The sequence below is a fragment of the Musa acuminata genome, chromosome BXJ2-9, assembly GCF_036884655.1.
Source record: "Musa acuminata AAA Group cultivar baxijiao chromosome BXJ2-9, Cavendish_Baxijiao_AAA, whole genome shotgun sequence".
In the NCBI taxonomy this organism is placed as follows: domain Eukaryota; kingdom Viridiplantae; phylum Streptophyta; class Magnoliopsida; order Zingiberales; family Musaceae; genus Musa; species Musa acuminata.
Genome location: NC_088346.1, coordinates 9,299,220 through 9,318,305, shown reverse-complemented (window position 1 = coordinate 9,318,305; position 19,086 = coordinate 9,299,220). Strand labels below are relative to the sequence as shown.

Genomic DNA, 19,086 nt, shown 5'->3' with positions numbered 1-19,086 from the left:
TTGACAGAAGTGTGACACCATTCTTCTGCAGCTTCCTTCATTTGTATACATACCCGTCCATCTTATGCACAAAACTCATGCACATATCACTACTTAATAATTAATATATTGGAGCAGATAGACAATTCTAGGATGCTGGAACCAATTAATTTGCTTTCTGTGTCTACAATATCTGTACAGGTTCTGGGCTTGCTGAAAGGCATACTTCACATGTCAGAAATTTCTTCCCAGATTCAGTAAAATGTGACCAAAGATACAAGTCCATGTTTGTTGCTTCTCTTGTAAAGTAAAAGCAATGACAATGTTTTAACAAGATTGTGACGAGGACTCTGGATCAACATTTCACCTATTCTCATGATAACTACATACTGGGTGCATTAGACTTTTTATGCTGCATTTTTTTTTTTTTTTTGTCATATGCAATACAATGGTAACCTCAAGCACAGTCCAGAAGCAAGAAGTATTCTGAAACATTTGATCAGCAGAAGGACAAATTTATAGCACCATAGAGATTTTGGATGTTTCTAGATAATTTAAGCAAGATGTCAGTGTAACTTGATAGCAATAAACCAACCACCAATAATCATCAACACACACACATATACAAGGTTCGTTTTACCGATCCATACCAATGTACCGATGGACTGGCAGTATTGTATAGTAGCTGCTCTGTACCAATGTCCCATGTGTTGATACGATGAGGCATACTAACGGCACAGAAAAATGATCAAAAATATCTCCAAAAATTTCTGAAAAAAAAAAGTTCGAAATAAATATAATTTTAGCAAAAATAATCTAAATTAGGAAAGAATAGTAACACATATCTTTTTCGAACTTTAAGGAGTAGATTTATGGTATGTTCCAAACCGTTTAAAAAGATTGAGAGAGTAGATGAGTTAGAGAGAGTGAAAGGAGAGAGAATGAGGGGGTAGAAAGAGTTTAAAAACCCTTAGATCTGGTTCAAATAATCAAATAGACCGTTTTAATTAAACAAATTCCAGCCATCAATTGGAATAAGTCAAAATCTGACAGTTACCGATCGATACAGGTCAGTAATGGTCAGATTTTGACCGTTCTAACCGTTACAAACCTCATCTCGTGCGACACGGGGTCCCCTATTATTGACCGTCCGGTATAGGGCAGTTCGCGTGCCAATCCCCTGTCGGACTAGTACGTACCACGTAGTACAGGTCGGCACAACGAACATTGTGTGTGTGTGTGTGTGTGTATGAATCAAATTATCATGTTATCAACCTTGTAAAGGACTTTAGATTGTCAAACATTTATGCTAAACAATTAAGATCACTATAATTGTTAACTGAAAACAGAAGCTAAATTAGGATTTTTGGTTAATATTTTATTTCCTTTCTTACTTCCCTTGAAAACTTCCAGTCAATTTTCAGCATTATTTTGTAGCTTAACATTGGCATCCCACTTTGAGTAGATCTGAACAATAACAAACCCTAATTTAGTCATATTTTCAGAATAATATATTAAGTCATCAAAGTTCAGGTCACAAAAGAACTTGGTGTCTATATATATTTTCAAAACTCTGGCTCTTATGAGTTTGGAATGTCTTCATTAGTGGCTGAATCACCTTCCTTGTGCTATATTTCCTACATGAAGTGTGAATTTATGACATATCAACTAAGATAAGAATGAAGATACATCCCAAAAACACTAAAAGAATAAAACGGCCTAGATTTTGTCATGGGTCAATCTTAACCTAAACAAGACAACAAGATCCTAAAACAAATTTTCCTACATCAAGAACTGGAAAAGGATCAGATAAAAAGATCTCTTGAGTATACATCTAGGACTATGATATATGATGTGAGCACTCAGGGAAATTAACCCCTACATAAATTCTCAATCCATATAATCTAACGAGGACACTTATCTAGACCATCATTTTAATGGAAAATAAAACCCTAATAATGGAAACTCTAACCAAAAGCGCTCTGAATTGGTAACACCCCTAAACCTAGAAGTAGCATATTTACACAAAAAAGAGAAAAGTGCATCCAAGGAAAAATTCTGCCTAAATTTTCTCACGACTTATTCCTAACCTAAGTAACGCTCAAATAAGGCCCTAATACAAATTCTTTTACAACAAGATCTGGAAGATAACCAGGCAAACAGATCTCCTGGGTACAAATTATTTAACAAGATGCACGAATCTAAGCCATTTTCTTGGAAGCAAAGAGCACCACAACACCGGAAACCCTAACCGAGATCATTCCAAATTCGCAACGTCCCTGAGAACCCAGAACTAGCATATTTGCACACGGAACAAGGAAAAATACAACCAAGAACGTCCACAAAATGGGCAGGAAACCCTCCCAAGCAACGACCAACAGCATCACGAGTTCAAGATCAACTGATACGGCACGGGTATAAGATAAATTTAAGGACAGAAGAATTCTAAATAAGTAGCAGATACTAATCTATCCGAAAGAAGAAGATGGTGACCAAGAACACAGAGGAATACTATCAACGAAATGTCGAGGAGGTATCCACCACAATCTCGAGCGCGGACGCTCCTTCCGGGTTTCCTCAGGGGGGAGGACGAGGAGGAGGAGGAGGAAGTCGAAGAGGCGGAGAAGCCACAACAATCCTCAGAATGACCAACCGAAAGCGATACTTTTGTGCGGGTTTAAATACTTGGGAGCGACGGTCGATGGATTTTTCCTCTCCGTAAGATTACCACCGTTGGATTCAAATGCCGCGCCGTCCGTCGAATCACAACCGTCCAATATCCATTTTAACCCAGCTCCAAAGGAATGCGGCGAGCGATCAGAGACAGCGGACAGGATATTCTCGGTGGCCCCCCCGAGTCCGGATTGGCCACGTCGAATAGAGTGGACAAGATCTCTGTTCCCTGTCTTGATTAGGTCATCATTCATCAGGTCAATACTATATAAGACGAATATTCTATAGGATAGTAATACTATATAAGAGGAATATCCTCTTAGGCTAGTTCAGATCAGTTATAAACTGATTCTTCTGTGTAATATTCATATGAATATTTTTAAAAATCCAAATGATAGTTCGAATTGATTATAAATTATTTTTGAAAGTTTTATAAGATATTTCTTCTCCTTCAAATGACTTTTCACATACAGATCAAAATCATATTGTGTTGACGACGTTAACAATATTTTTTCTTAACACATCGTAATAACGTTGATTTGCATATCTGCATACAAAACATAAGTAATTGGTTAAAAAAAACATTAATTCTAGAGAAGAAAGTACATATAGTTCTCAGACCAATATCTACTTCATAGAATTTGGTAAGCATTTCAGCATCCTTTTGTATTCCCATAACAAAACAAAGCTGCACTGTCGTGAGTGAAGCAATGAGCACAAGGAAAAGAGGGGTATTCTAATTATATCAGTGAGGCTTAGGAAACTTCTGTGGAGAGAGAAATGGTGACAACTCCATGCACCGCAGCCCATCAGGAAGGAGACCACAATTGAGCTGCCACAGGTGTCCAAATCTTGCCTGCACTCTTCCACAGCCTTTCTTGGGGGCTTTACTCTCAGTATCATTTCAGCATAGTCATCTTCTGGATTCAACAATCGATAAAGGAATTCCCAATAAATAAACTGGTGGCAATACCCTCAGCAAATTCATTATAATTTAGAAAATGATCAGATAAACTATTTTATACCTCTAAACTTTTCTTACCAACAAGAATTCTTCATGCATTCCAGTCGTTGGTTGATCCAAATGGCTACAGAAACGAAGTAGCTGCAGAATAGAAGGAATCAGTTCATGTCTAGATTTATCTGCACTCTGACTCTGGAAATCAGTTCTTCCATCCCATTTCTGAAGACAAATCTCTGAATTCTAATGACTATATATGTATTTTTTTCTTTCATTGTCTATAGCAACAACTGGTGAGGTATTATCATCAAGCTCAGCAAAACAACAGCTTTCACAAAAATATAGAGAAAAAGGAGGTAATGGAGTAGGATTATCATCAGTTCATCTAACTTATTTCAGCTCTCCACAACAATTTTTATTCTAAGTACTGGATGAGTAAATATAAAAATGAGATTGATGGATCATGGGGAATTCAATGCAGCTGATAGCTCAAAGAAATGGATTGCTGATGATTAAAATGGCTGTCCTTGCATCAATCATCAGCTCACCTCACCAACTGCTGTTGAAAGAACCATGTCACCCTCTAGTTGGCATCCAACTCATTATCATGATCTCAGCTTACAAAGTAAAAGGACATACATCAGATATAATATGCCCTTTCATCTTTCTTTTTGTTCAACAATGAGGCAATACATATTCAAGTATCATTTTTCTTTGATCTACTTATTGCATCTTTTACAGTCTTTCATCTAGTGTTCTGATCATTACATACTCCATTTACCTCAATCTATCATTGTGTCATACCCACTAGCTTTTCATCCTATGCTTGCAAAAAACAATCATTAGAGCTTTTATATGATATTAGGTGATTTTGCATGGCTTAAGTTCTTGAAGGACCCATAGAAACATCAAACTACAACATGCATCATTAGAGCTTTTATATGATATTAGGTGATTTTGCATAATAAGTCTTCATAAATTAGATTCAATTTTTTTTTCTTTTAGTTTTGTTTGGCTTAGGAGATGAGGATACAAAGAAACTAAGGTAACATAATTATAATTGATTGCCATATGAGAAGTTGGGTTGATGCAGCTACCAACATGACTAAACAATGCATCAGTAACAAGGCAGCATATAAGCACCCAACCAAGTATTAACCTACTAATTAGACCAGATTACATCAGCCAACATCCTTCTACTAATTGGCTGTGCCAGCAAGTGCAAACTGTATGCAAATTTGTTGTTGTAGATTGGACTCAATCAACATCCTTTAGTATAATGATGTGAACAAAGATGCCTAATCATATCTCACCTAAATGAATTATTTATTCTAACTTAGTTCATAGATTATTAGCACAGGGTTCTCCAATCTAATAAATTATTAGCACAAGTGCCTTCTTTGATTTGTCTCTCATTAATTTATCAAACCTGCTCATGAACAACCCTTTCAAGAACTATATCTATAGAGCTTAATCAATCAAAGCACTATTGTGACAACGATTTAACTTTTCTCCTAATAATTAATTCTACAATGAAACTATCAGTTTATGCTAAATGATTTATTTCAATAGGCTTGATTACGGTTTCGGAACTATCAGGTTTGATTCTTCAAAATCAAAAACTAGAACCAAAATGGCATCGACTAATTTTGGAATCGGAACCAGAATTATCGCTTAGGTTCGATTCATCAAAAATTTTATTTTTTTAATTAAAATTTTAAAAATAGATAAATTAATAAATTCATTTTTAAATATTTTTTTTTAAAATCAATGATTTTGATTTTGTAAACGTGAACTATCGAGCCATGCCAATTTAATTTCGATTCAGCCGGATTCGATTTTGGTTCGAACCTAATCATGGTAAGGTAAATATTAAAATTCATCTAATATTTTTATTTTTTAAATACTTAAATCTCTGACTTCTTAATTACATTCACAGCATCTTAACCATTAGAATATCTCTTGAATAAAAAATCTAAATAATTTTTAATTATTTGATTGGGGCAATCAAAATGACAAAAAAGCTCTCCAAGAACCCTAGTAGTAAATGGCAAATAACACCACCTTGTGTGGAATGCTAATTGGCTTTGATTCCTGTCGGCAGATTGCGAGAGGTTTTATGCACCCAAAAATTGCCCTCAAATCTTTCTAAGAAAAGTCAATGTCTATCTCTCCCAGTCTAATGATGCTAATAACATGTGATTCCCTCTTTGGATCCTTCCTCAAAAATCTTCCTTATCATCTTGACTAACGTGATGTAAATATAAATACAATGATTGTGCCATTAATATTTTTTGACATATGAAATGGCAGCTCAATTTGGAGTTAATTATTCAATCACTCTTTAATCATTTTTATTTAAACATAAAAACATTTGGGATGCATACTAAATCATTTATGATATCACTAGAATATATAAAAAAATAAATAATAAATATTATTTAGATATTGATAAGTCAAATATTTGATCATCATTGTTACGATTGTACCCATTCGGAATATCATGAACCGCATTCAATATGAAACTAAATATTCTTATCAAATATAATAAATTATTATGATTAAAAATATTAATTTATATTTAAAAAAATAAAGATTTTATAGATTAATCCAATAATCTCAACTTATAAATATAATTTTAACATTTTAAAATATTATATTAAAAATTTAAAATTATTGGTTAACGAATGATTTGAAGTCTGATGTAACCAATTTTATATGTAAAATATTGGTTAGATGGTAAGTTTAAAGTCTCGTTTGGTAATTTTAATTTTAATTTGTTTTAAATGAGATAGAAATATATAATATTCATATTCTTAACAATTAAAAGAGACTATTTATTATAAACAATGTGAAAGATTCTGAGAGGCAAAATGTAGGCAAAGGATTGGTTGATCCTTCACATCATCAGCTAACCAATATGAATGAGACACCACAACCAGAGCAATCAACGAGTGATTCGCAGAGCACCATCTCTTCGAAATGTAGCAGATGGGTGGATCAGTCGACCACATCAGAGGTGAATGACTGCAAGCTTGCTCGCATGGTGGATTTGTAGTATCATGGCAACCTTGGGGATGCTTCAGTCACTTTAGAGCAAGGAGGGCATTACAAAATGGGCCTGAGGGAGGTGTGATGTGTGTCTCACCACCTTCTCTCTCTCTCTCTCTCTCTCTCTCTCTCTCTCTTCTCTTTTATTGTGGTTGGTGAGATACAGCAGTGACAGGCAAGATCTCGTTCTTACCTCTCTCTCTCTCTCTCTCTCTCTCTCTCTCATTCTATCGGGTACACTGTTGATTGGGGTGATCAATAGCGGCTGGAGGACACCTTTGGGCTCGGTTTTGGTCGGCGGCGGCTCATAATCCACGAACTCTGTCCTTTGGATCCCTGAGGTACGCGAAAAATCCCACCTTTCTTCGGTTTGGTTTGGTTTGTGTTTTTTGGTATCTTCGTGTGCCTTTAAGATGCCTAGCACTGGGCTCGTTGGGAAGGGGAACTGGGATGTGGTTATTTCTTGCCTTTTTGGATTGGGATCCAAATGTTGAGAAAAGTGAGATCTTTGTCTTCTTGGAGAGTCGGTAACCTTTGTGTTTGGGATAGTAATTACTTACAATTCAAATGAACCAGTTTTTTCCGATTCGTGATCAGTTATTTTGGTGTTATTTGATGGTCGAGTGTGGTTGGATGTCTCTTGCTTGATCTGGAAATCCTTTTTTTCTGGATATATGCTGATGAAAATGCTTGGCTTTATGGTAAACCTGGACAGTGGCTAATAGAATGTGTTTGTGGGTTGTCTTGCCATTTGAGATCCAATTTGAGTCTCTTAGTGAATGAACAGGCAACTGGATGACAAATTAGAACAAGCATAGTAATGCTATAAGACACCCACTCATGCTTATTTACCACCATCTCGTGGGCTGACGTATATGTTGAACATAGATATGATATTTCATTAGACAATCTTATAGGTTTTGAGCTTCTTGTTATTACCCATATAAGCTGGAAACAAGGCTGATAGGGGTTTTTCCATTGATTGAACTGGCTTTTATAATATCATTATGCCTGTCGATTACTGATGATTAGATGCATCTGTAACCAATAGTGAAAATTATGCTGGATACTACTTGAAGGTTTGGTATTTACAAGTTTATTTTATTGTTCTTGGTTCAACATGTTAAATTCAAGAGATCCTTAGAAATTTGTGTACCTACTTTGAAGATTCATTTGGCTAATCTTCTCCTGGGGGAGGTAAGTTTGCCTTCTGCAATAAGAATAACATCATTGGTTTCAATGATTTGTTATGCAGATAAATATATCAACTGGGAACTTTAAATGGTTATCTGGATTCTGTTCCAGGCTGTTTTGCTAATTGGTTTAGTGAAAGAAAATTTGTTTGACAACTACTTTCTTGTAAAGTCTGCACTGCATTTTAGTTCTCTCTTTAAGATCTGTCTACTTGAAGGCAGATTACATCCACAACAACAAGAATTCATGAGAAAATTTTGCTTATTTTTCTTTTTGGCTTATTATCATCCGATGCTGTTCAACAGAATTACATTGGAGCATTATGAGGAGTGTCCATATGGTTGCACCTAACTCCACCATTATGGGCTTGTTGGATATAAAAGTGTTCCTGTTATTATGCCTGTAACTGGAGTTGCTCTCAAGTATTTCCAAATAAAGACCAACAGCAGTTTAGGTTTCATCTGATCTAGCAAGATTTAACGAACCTACAAGCAAAGCTCCATGGGATCTAGATTCCCATCACATCAACTCAGCAATGGTCTGTACGTGTCAGGCCGCCCTGAGCAACCAAAGAAGAAGCCTCCATCTATGAGCTCTGTAGCCATGCCATACACTGGTGGAGATGTTAAGAAATCTGGAGAACTGGGGAAGATGTTTGACATACCAACGGATAAATCTAGGTCAAGAAAGTCTGGTCCTATAACAAGCACTCCTGCAAAGACCGAAACGTTTGGACGTGCTGCTTCTTTTTCAGGACCTATAGTTCCCAACTCAGGCAATCGGTCAAACCATTCATCTGGTCCAGTTTCATCGACAGGAGTTACAGGGACTGGAAGCTCAAATAGACTAAAATCCAATTCAGGACCTCTTAACAAACAAAATGATTCTATGAAGAAGTCATCTGGTCAGCAATCTGGAGGGGCTAACTTGATGGCAGGCCAAAGTTCTGGTCCTCTTCCTCTCCGTGCGACAGGACTTATAACATCTGGTCCTGTTTCTTCGGGTCCTCTAAATTCATCTGGAACCCCCCGAAAAGTGCCTGGCCCATTGGATTTCGCTGGTTCAGCTAAGATACATATCCCTTCGACTGTACACAAACAGGCTGTCACTACTATCATTCGGGAAGACAAATCTTCTTCTAAGAGTAACATCTCCAAACCATTATTGTGGGCTGTGATTTTTCTGTTTGTGTTAAGATTTGTTGCTGTTGGATTTATTCTTGGAGCTGTTCATAATGTCATTCTTCTGATTATTTTTGTACTCTTTTTGGTGTTGTAGTTGCACTTTTCATTTGGAATGCTTGCTGGGGAAGAAGAGCTATGATACGGCTCATTGCACACTATCCTGATGCTGAGCTAAGAACTGCAAAAGATGGTCAATATGTTAAGGTGTCTGGGGTAGGTATCTTTGTTGAAAGACCAAATCATGTTACCCTTTTGGTTAAAGACCAAATTATGTAGCTATCAGGCTTAAATAAATTAGATTTTCCTTTCAAAATATAAACTTAGATGAATTGGATCAATATTTTACTTTGTGCGTTAAAAACTTTCCTCCGCCTAAGCTTTTAAAATTCTTGTAGATTAAGCTAATGACATTTTCGTGGAAAGTTTTAGCTTTCCAATTTGTTTGGTTTCACAAATAACAGATGGAAATGCGGGTATGCTTAAGCGTAGGAAAGGTCAAAATGAAAATTTTGCACAGGCTAGCCATTCACTAACAATGATTTGAATTAGACTGCATTGATGATACCCTCTTTTACCCAATGTGCTATTTGGCAGAGTCCTCTTTTAGACTATATTATCTAAACTCTAAACCACTGTCTACTATATGTAAGAAGAAAGTTAAACTTACTGTTATATTGAAGATAACAAGTAGCATCGGTTACAAAAAAGGTTGGTTGTCATGCTTGTTCAACAATACTTTATACATGACTTGTGGCAATATGGGCTTCAAGCTTTATGTTCCTGATACTTATTAATGGTTTTTAGTTTCCAGACTCCAATTAAAAGATATTCTTGCTCTCTTTTATGATATCTCTGTATAGAATAGAATGTCCACTGTTACAGGATGGACCAGCCAATAAAATACCAGTATGCAATAATATCTGGAGAAGCTGCCTTATGGGTGTGGCACCTTAGTCATTAACTTATCTACCTTTACCATACGTATTTTATTTACATATGTTCTTGATTGATAATCTACTACCGAAAGATGTGGCTCCTTTATTTGTGTCTGGATATATGATTGTTACTAGCGCAATTTATTTTATTTTTCCATTTTGATTTTTGTTGGTTGATACCAGATGTTGATCTTTATACTTTGTGTGACTTATTCTCCACATAATTTGCAGATCGTTACCTGTGGAAATGTTCCCCTTGAATCATCTTTTGAGAAGATACCCAGATGTGTGTACACATCTACAAGTCTATATGAATACAGGGGTTGGAAATCTAAGCCTGCAAATCCACAGCATCGCCATTTTACATGGGGTCTTAGATCAATGGAGGTAAGCGACAAAGTACTATCATACTCTTCAATCTACTTTGCATTTATTCTGATAGAAAGGTTTATCTAGTAAGTGAAATTTTTATATAGGTGTCATTACTGTCAATACATGCTCCATTAGCCTTAAACATTTATTGAAGTAAAAATCTTTTATTGAACTAAAAATCTGTTTATCTGCTGAGATATTGCTACAAAACCATAATACTGCTCTCATGGAGACAGACAGATGCCTTGATTCTTGGGACTCTCTCAAAATTGATGTTTAACTTTTGGCAGAGGCATGTGGTTGACTTCTACATTTCAGATTTTCAATCTGGGTTAAGAGCATTGGTAAAGACTGGTTATGGTGCAAAGGTGACCTCATATGTTGATGAGTCCATTGTGTTCAATGTCAACCCAAGCAAGAAAGACCTATCTCCTGAATTCCTTGGGTGGTTGGCTCAGAGGAACCTTTCAAGCGACGATCGTATTATGCGTGTGAAAGAAGGGTAACTTTTCTTCATGGCTATATTAGTTGGTAGCTTTATCTTTAAATTTAATCATGTTAACAGAAGTTGAAGTATCACTGATTGTGATTTTTGCTAGGGATCCTAGTATATTTTCGTAATCACAGATTTCCTAATAGCTAAGCAAAAAAAATGTTACCTGTAAGAAGGTAACATAACTATCATCGTACTGATGGTTGTTTATTTTGGGCAAAGAGTAATTCAGAGCTAGGAACCATTCAACTCAGAAACTGTGCCATCTCTTTACTTGTAGGTATATCAAGGAAGGCAGTACTGTAAGTGTGATGGGAGTTGTCCGAAGGAATGAGAATGTAATTATGATCATTCCTCCATCTGAGCCAGTTTCAACAGGTTGCCAATGGACCAATTGCTTTCTCCCAGTGAGTCTTAATGGGATTGTGTTAAGGTGTGAAGACACTTCAAAGCTTGATGTCGTACCTGTTTAAGAGATGCAGTAATTGGCCAACAGGATTGCTCAATGGGATTGTGTTAGGGTGCAAAGACACTTCGAAGCTTGATGTCGTATCAGTTTAACAGATGCAGAAATTTCGCCGATGGGAATCAGGAGTATGCCGGATCCAAGATTTGTTTATTGGATGGGTTTGAGGCGGAATTGTGCTCCATAATTTGGGTGTACAGTTTTCTCTTTCCTTTCCTTCTCTATTTGTATATGAGGCCTGGAAGCTTTTCTAAGGATGGCCTAATTAGTACAACAAGACTGGAACTTTTGATGTATTAGAGAAAGAGGCAATTGTGGGCATATAATGAAGATTTATTTAAAATTTTCACTAAATCTTTTGACTTTCCTTTGCTAGCTCAACCTAATTGGCTAAATTGTCGCGAGGTATATGCTGGGTTCGGCCTGATGTGTAAATTTCACTGATTGGCAGTAGTTTAAATGATATGCCAAATGTCCTAAGCTCACCAACTATTTAATTCTTATTTCAAACTGGTAATTGTGGACAGCAGTCACATCTGTATATTCAAATATCTTGATGAAGATATTGAGCAAGTGGCAGATTAAAATGCTTGGTACAGTTAATTACAAGTGATGCAGGTGTTCAGTTCATAAAGTTTGGTGGATGAGGAATGACAACATGCTTAGGATGGGCTGCAGTAACACAGCTTTGTTCATTCTATTGTTTCACTGAGCAAGATACAGTTTCTGATTCTAAACATGGAGTTATCATGCTCTGTAAGGAGATTGGCATCTGAATTGTCCATTGTTCTGCAATGACATATCATTCCTGTGGATAAGCTCCAAATATATTGAAGTATCATATGTGAAGGGTGGTCTTACAAGATTTTGATGCAAGTAAGTCTATTATTCATGACATAAAGTGATGCCAATTTGCAGGTAACTTGTGCATGGAATCTTCCTTGCAGTATCCATCTAATGTCAGCTCTGTGTTCATCTCTGTGACTCTTTTCTTCATTGCATCTCTGAAAACTGAGTTACACAGCTTGAAGCATCTGTGTGTGTGTCTTGTTCCATCCTGCATCTTTCTTCTATTCTTTGTTTACTTTTTGACTTTGAGAGCCTCTATTGTCATTGCTTGTTCTTTGTTGCTTTGGTAAGAATCTATGCTCATCATATATTGGAAATAGATGAAGAATAGTATCATCCAAGCTTGAAAAACCTGATTCTATGCTTACTCTCATTTAACTCATGCAGAAGTTAGAGATAAGAAACATGGCACTTGGTAATCAATAAAAACAATGTAATATGCACTTTTGCTAATTGCATATACAAAACCCCACCAAGCAAATGATGACCAACTGTGCATCACAATTAAAATAATGAACATCATCACATTCGAATGTTACAGCAATCACAAAGCATCATAAGGTTATAAATAATATTAGTGACCTAACTATTTGGGTTCGATCTTTTCTCATTGTTAGACTTCGGACTGTTCCTTTTCATGGCAGTAGTTACTTTTAACTACATAAACGTCGTCTTCTTCCGTTACCGTTACCGTTCCGTTTCAAACTGTCGGGATTCCTTCCGTAATCTTCGCCCCCGTTTGCGCGCTCTCTCTCTCTCTCTCTCTCTCAGTATAATATGGCACGAATCTCGTCCTCTTCCATCTGCTGTGCGACTTCTTCCTTCTCTTCTCTCACGTCACAGCCATGCTGCCGGCCTTTACGGGATCGATGGCTTCTACGGCCGTAGAGGCGAAGCCGGGAGCCGCATGCGAACTCTGCGGCGGCGGCGCCGCCGTCCACTGCGAGGCGGACGCGGCGTCCCTGTGCTGGGCATGCGACGCCAGCGTCCACGGCGCCAACTTCCTCGTCGCTCGCCACCTCCGCCGGATCGTTTGCGCCTGTTGCCAGTCCCTGGACGACGACCGGGTCATCTCTGGCGCCTCGTCCCCCTCGGTCCGTTCGATCTGCCGCTCCTGCGGCCCCGACGCACCCGAGCTGTCCTCCTCCGCGTCGTCGCCGCTGGAGTCCTGCGTCTCCACCGCCGACTCCAAGGCGGGGCCGGAGGAGGAGATGGAAGGGGCCGCCACCTCGAGGGTCGAAGGCCGCGGGGGGCGGGGGTGGGCGCGAAGGCGAAGGTCGCGTCCGTAACCTGCAGCAGGTGCGGCTCGCTCGTTCGCGCCGGAGTGGCGTCGCGTCGAGGTGGCAGTGCACGTGCGGGGCGCGCCTGAGGACGTAACGTGATCTGACCATGTGCAGATGGCATCCCATTGCACGTGTGGAGCGTGTCGCGTTGGTTTTATTTCGGGCCTGTTTAAAAAAATATACGATAATTATTCTTAGCATCATATTTCATTTTGACTGTACTGCTTAATTACTTGTAGCTTATCGTGTCTTTGGTTGCAGGTTATATAGTGTTATTTTTATCCTTTTATTTTATTTTATTATTATTAATTAATTTTCTTGATTTAAATAAAATTGTTTTTAATAAAGCTAAATGATTAGCATCGAATCATTATTTTTCTATTTAATAAAATTTTTATAAACTTGCTTTAACTTGCTGAAATCGATCAAATGCATATATAACGTGAATAGTATGCGAACGTTGGGCCGGAGGTGTTGGCCCATTAAGCCCATTTTAGGTGGATATCGGACCGCAAGTAAACTTCGACGACCGTATGTTTCATATTCTACGGTCCTGATTTGATTGAAATCCGTCGAGGACCCTTTCGTACGTCCCGTATCAGGTAATCCTCGCTTGGTTCTCATCTCCGTGCCCCAAATCCTTAGGGTTTTTGTCCCCTCCCCTCTCTCAGATTGAACGAGAAATCAGGTGTTCTTCCATTCGGCTAGTCATGCATGGCCTTTGATGGAATCCGATCTGAGCCTGTTCGTTTTCCATGTTACTGCTCCCGGTGGAACCGACCAATCCCAAAGATCATGTAGATGATGGAACTTTTCGCGGTGTTCTTGTTTTTGATCGCGGCTTACAACGAGAGGAAAGAGGAATGAGTGGGAAACCCGGCCAGACGGCCGAATTGAGGACGGCTGGCTTCGTCCGGCAGCCAGGCGTCGCCGAGGGCCATATGATCGCGGAGGCCGACGCCAGGGCGATGCAGACGTACGGGAACGACAGGGACAATAATGGCCGTGGCGACGGTGTGGATGAAGATTTCGACGGTGCTGTCGAAGGGGAGGGGATGGAGGGCGACGCGCTACCCGATCATGGAGGTTTGGGGGATCCACACGCGGTGGTCGTGCCTCCGGTCACCAGCAATCAGCTCACCCTGTCGTTCCAAGGAGAGGTCTACGTGTTCGATTCCGTCTCTCCTGAAAAGGTTATATTTTGCGTGCTATTTCTGTTTACTCGTGAAATAACAGCGTCTGGTGCTCTTCTCTTTGGATGGTAATAGACTTGCTTTTCCTATAGGTTCAAGCCGTGCTTTTGTTATTGGGAGGGCGTGAAATTGCAACTAACCCAGCTTCGATTGTGTCAGCTTCCAATCCACTGAATAAGGTACTTGTTAGGCTACAGGATCTTTAATGGGATGGTGGAAGGATTTGGGAGGTGCTTAACTTTGCAGCTTCATCTTTTGGTGCTTTACAGCGCTTGAATTTCCCTCACAGAGTTGCTTCACTTATGAGGTTTCGAGAGAAGCGGAAAGAGCGGAATTTTGACAAGAAGATACGGTATGCTGTTCGGAAAGAAGTTGCTCTCAGGTAAGAGATAAATTTCCTGTCAAATTTTTCTGCAATCATTTTGCATTAGTTTTCTCAATACTTTAACAGGTGGTGTACTCTCTGAGTTGTATTTGAGATTATAGATGAGGATTTCGGCAACAAAAGTTCTATAGATTATCAGTAGCTCTTGTCGGACTTTTAGTAATGTGGAAATCTAAAAGGTTCTTGCCAATAAATGACAACTATAAGGATGCAACGTGTGCTGTCTTACCATCAAAGTTTGGTGTTTGGTTCGTGGCTGCAAAGTTCTTGGAATAAGAGGTGGAAGTATGGTGCAGTTCATATCATTTCTTAGATGTTGTATGCTGTGAATGGTGGTTCCCGGTGCATTATAGATACTACACAACTTTTGTGTTTTTTTTAACATTAACTTCATGATTTTGGATTTTTGACTATTGTATTTGCTACATGTACTTTGGAACATATGCCTTATTCATGACTATTGATCTACACGTTTACAGGATGCAACGGAATAGAGGTCAGTTCACATCATCAAAATCAAAGCCTGAGGATGCAACTTCGTCTGTTACTAATTGTGAGGGAATCCAGCGGTGGGGTTCAATCGAAGGTCGACCACCATCAGCAGCTGTGTATGTTTCTCTAACTTTTTGTTTTTTGGTGGCTGTTTAGAAATTCATAAGTAAAAATCTTTTGGTAGGACAAGTTGCAACTCTTGAGTCTAGCCGTCTATTTATAGGCTCCGTAATATATTCATGTATCCATCAGCATGTTGGAAGATAATTTGTAAAAGAAAAGATTTGTTATTTAACATATATCGGAATGTTGGGATACCTTTTGCAATGATCCTGAACAATGAATTCTTGTCTTAGGTTCTAACATAGACATAACACTATTTTGATGCTTAGGCTTTCAATAATGTCATTTCCTTGAAAACTTTCAGTTGCCATCACTGTGGCATCAGCTCGAAATCTACTCCAATGATGCGCCGCGGACCTGAAGGACCAAGGACTCTATGTAATGCTTGTGGACTTATGTGGGCAAACAAGGTATTATTCCTTATGTAGATCAATTTGCTACAGAACGTTGTATTTTTTCATATGTTTTTTAGTACTTATATGTTGACTTTTATACAGTTGGATTCTTGTCTAGGAACTTTTATTTTTTGGTTTCCTTGTAGACTTACTTGCTATCTTTGCATGTAAGATATTTTCCACGTTGCATATTTTTTCCCAGCATTCAAGTGTTAACATGTCATGCCATGAAATTGCTGGCATGGTACTTAAGGCTCATGTTACGCTGTTGAACGCGCTGTGAGTGCTCGACTGTGGCATACTGTACCTGTACAGCTAATGCCTGCCAGTTAGTTCCACACCATGCTAGTGCATTGAACGAAACGACACATTCGTAAGCCTTGGCTCTGCTGTCGTGAGAATGACATGGTGAGAGATGAATTATATACTATGGTGTGTTGTGCATTTTGGATTGATGTTTTTTCATGTAAATACTGATATCCATGTTAATTTGAAGGCTAGAACACAATCCTTGAGTTTTCCTCTATGTTCTCTGGAAGGATGCATAACATACTGGAGCATCTATATGGAACTCCAAAGAATTGTCACTTGTCATCTATTAACTTGTTTATTTTAATTATCTTCTATGGCTTCACGGGTCCTGCAGGGTACATTGAGGGACTTGTCAAAAAATCCATCTTTGCTTACACACAATGGCCCTTTAGAAGGAAATGAAGTGGTAGGTCATTTTCTGCTAAGGCGCTTTCCTTTCAGAAATTAAAAAAAGTCAAAATAGACTTTAGCTGTTTCTGTATGTCTCTTCAAATGCCATCACAATGCTCCGCAAGATGCATCGTGTGTTTCTCATACGAAGTAGTGATTCTCATCACTACTTTTTGTTTCTCCCCAGAACGGAGCCTCTGCACCTGTAGCTGACCATCAGCCTCCCAATACTGCCAATGACCGCGACACAGCATCATCATGAGGGGTATCCTGGTTGGAAGGAAAGATAATTTTGAGGAGGGAAATCTGTACTTTTATATTTATGATCTTAGAAAGCACCATATATTTGCCTGTATTATATCTTCTCATGTTGTCTATCTTGTGTTGATGATCAAGGACTATTTGACATTGTTATGTGCCCTTTCTACCATCTGCCCTCTGTTAAATCTTGCTTCCAATCTTTTTACAAGCAATGCTTTTGTTTCTGCAAAAAAAATAGAATGAATTTGATAAAGTGATTGCCAATTAATAATAAGGGGCATGAGTGTGGTTGTTTATCAGTTGATCTTATACTCTTTGAAATTTAAGATTATCGCTCTTATTAAGCAAACGATCAGAAGCAACACAGTGGTTTTGTTTTTTGATTCTGCATTTAGAAACTCTTGACAAGTTTCAATTCCTTGTGCTAGAAATCTGTTTGTCTTGAAACATCAAGGCAGAAAATTATGGAACAGGAAATTGTCAAGTCTCCCAAGGGACATGTTACCAGCTTAAAACATGGTGATAAATTAAACTATTCTGACTTCTACTATTGCATCCAACCACTACTCATTCACGTCAGATGTGTGAGCAAGTGTTTTAATGCTGCTCGTTAATTGACGGTTGATGTTTCTGTTAGCCCGATTTGGTCATGAATGAGCCATGTGTGTGGAGCATCGGAGTGTCGAAGATGATAGCTTCTGTGTTTGTTTGCTCACCCAACGATCGATCTAAAAGAAGAGCAAACCCCCGGGTGGAAGGGGCCCGGTCGAGTCCCTCCCAACGTTTTAGGACCGAAGTGGGAAGAAGAATTCACAATGAACAGATGCTTCATAAAATGTCGGATCTAAGAGAATATTTTAGGGTATAAGCTAAATATTTTCTTTTTACCACTGTTACTTGGGTTGGGTGATCGCCAATCGAACTTTTCTCTCCCATCATTTGTCCTCCCCACGACTTTGTCGCCCTCCCGCTCGAAACTCAGAACGTGGCTTGGTCGAGAGGTCACTCGAGGCTCCGATAGCTTCTATGTCTCGGGCATCAGGTTCCTCACGTTTACGAGTGCGCCGAGGATGCATTTTGTGTTGTCCTGAATGAGGGGTGCCTTAGACGCGCAATTAATATGCTTAGCTACGTGTTTTCGATGTATTTTCATGCATATTTTTCATGCTTGAGGAGGGCGTCTTGAGTCTTACGGGAGGAAGCATTGATAAGAAAATTTAGTATCATATTGGTTAAGGAGTAAATGAACCAATAGCTCATAAGTCCGTCGGATCACTCTTATCCTTATGAGCTTCGAAAAGATTAAATTTTGTAGATACGTTCATCGTTCAAAATGGATAATTCTTCGTAAGCCCATCGCACTGTTGGCGATAAAATCTGACTTATCAAATTGGCACTAGAACGAGAGCTTACCATTCATATTTAACTCTTCTTTTAGCATCAAAATATTATTGCACTAGGTGCCGTGATCCTACGTAAGAGTCAACATTGAAGGGGATGTCCCGACTTGATCCATCTGATATTTAAATTAGTAGCATAAAAAAAAAAAGAGGGTCCAGTAAAACTCACGTAAAACCCGCTTGTTCTTGTTTGACTTGGGGGCTTGGCTTTTATATTTGAATGGTCAGTAGCGTGAAGTAGATGATAAATTATGGTGCTCCTTATCCCATCTGGGTTTTCATTAATAGTGACGACTAATGAGCACGTCCTTCGAAAGATGGCATCAGGCGGGGTAGTAGGGGATAGTCTCTTGCGTCATTCGTTCGGAAGGCAAAGCTAGAAATATGTACATTAATCTTCTCCGACTTGTAGATCTACTGAAACCTAATCCACTGGATTAATCCCACGCGCAAAGGAACAAAGCCAGTGAACCGATCAAGAAAGGCAAGAAGAAAAAGAAAGAGTAAAGGAAGACAAAGATAAAAGGCATGACAACATGATCTTAGACTCGGACCCAAAGACCGTAATGAGTACACAAATCCTTGATAGGAGTGATGGGTTTCATGCTGACAAAGAGAATCCATGAAATTGAGCTTCAAAAGGAGTGCCCAAACTCAGAGAGAGAGAAGAGCAGCACGCGCAATCCTTCAATGGC

The 19,086-nt window shown here is 38.7% G+C and overlaps 3 protein-coding genes across 3 annotated transcripts; all 3 read left to right on the top strand.

The window, feature by feature from the left end:
• Positions 1-6,774: 6,774 nt before the first annotated feature.
• Positions 6,775-11,675, top strand: LOC103997887 (uncharacterized membrane protein At1g16860). The gene is given in 6 exon segments (XM_018818103.2): positions 6,775-7,005; positions 8,164-9,110; positions 9,113-9,255; positions 10,209-10,364; positions 10,640-10,851; positions 11,123-11,675. Coding segments are annotated over 5 exon segments (1,455 nt in total). The 5' UTR covers positions 6,775-7,005; positions 8,164-8,359; the 3' UTR covers positions 11,316-11,675.
• Positions 11,676-13,026: 1,351 nt separating this feature from the next.
• Positions 13,027-13,446, top strand: LOC135624038 (B-box domain protein 30-like). The gene has a single exon (XM_065127512.1). It carries the CDS (start codon positions 13,027-13,029, stop codon positions 13,444-13,446), a length of 420 nt encoding a protein of 139 aa, XP_064983584.1.
• Positions 13,447-14,025: 579 nt separating this feature from the next.
• Positions 14,026-17,160, top strand: LOC135623029 (GATA transcription factor 17-like). The gene is made up of 7 exons (XM_065125493.1): positions 14,026-14,633; positions 14,726-14,812; positions 14,903-15,015; positions 15,498-15,626; positions 15,938-16,043; positions 16,675-16,746; positions 16,918-17,160. The coding sequence occupies exons 1-7, from the start codon at positions 14,196-14,198 to the stop codon at positions 16,990-16,992; spliced, it is 1,020 nt and encodes a 339-aa protein (XP_064981565.1). The 5' UTR covers positions 14,026-14,195; the 3' UTR covers positions 16,993-17,160.
• Positions 17,161-19,086: the final 1,926 nt, after the last annotated feature.

Excerpts from the sequence above, each read along its gene's own strand:
- LOC135623029 (XM_065125493.1), top strand. The coding sequence starts at position 14,196 with ATGTTACTGCTCCCGGTGGAACCGACCAATCCCAAAGATCATGTAGAT. Across the intron at positions 14,813-14,902 it reads CTTCCAATCCACTGAATAAG|CGCTTGAATTTCCCTCACAG; the intron begins GTACTTGTTAGG and ends GGTGCTTTACAG. Across the intron at positions 16,044-16,674 it reads GACTTATGTGGGCAAACAAG|GGTACATTGAGGGACTTGTC; the intron begins GTATTATTCCTT and ends CGGGTCCTGCAG.
- LOC135624038 (XM_065127512.1), top strand. The coding sequence starts at position 13,027 with ATGGCTTCTACGGCCGTAGAGGCGAAGCCGGGAGCCGCATGCGAACTC.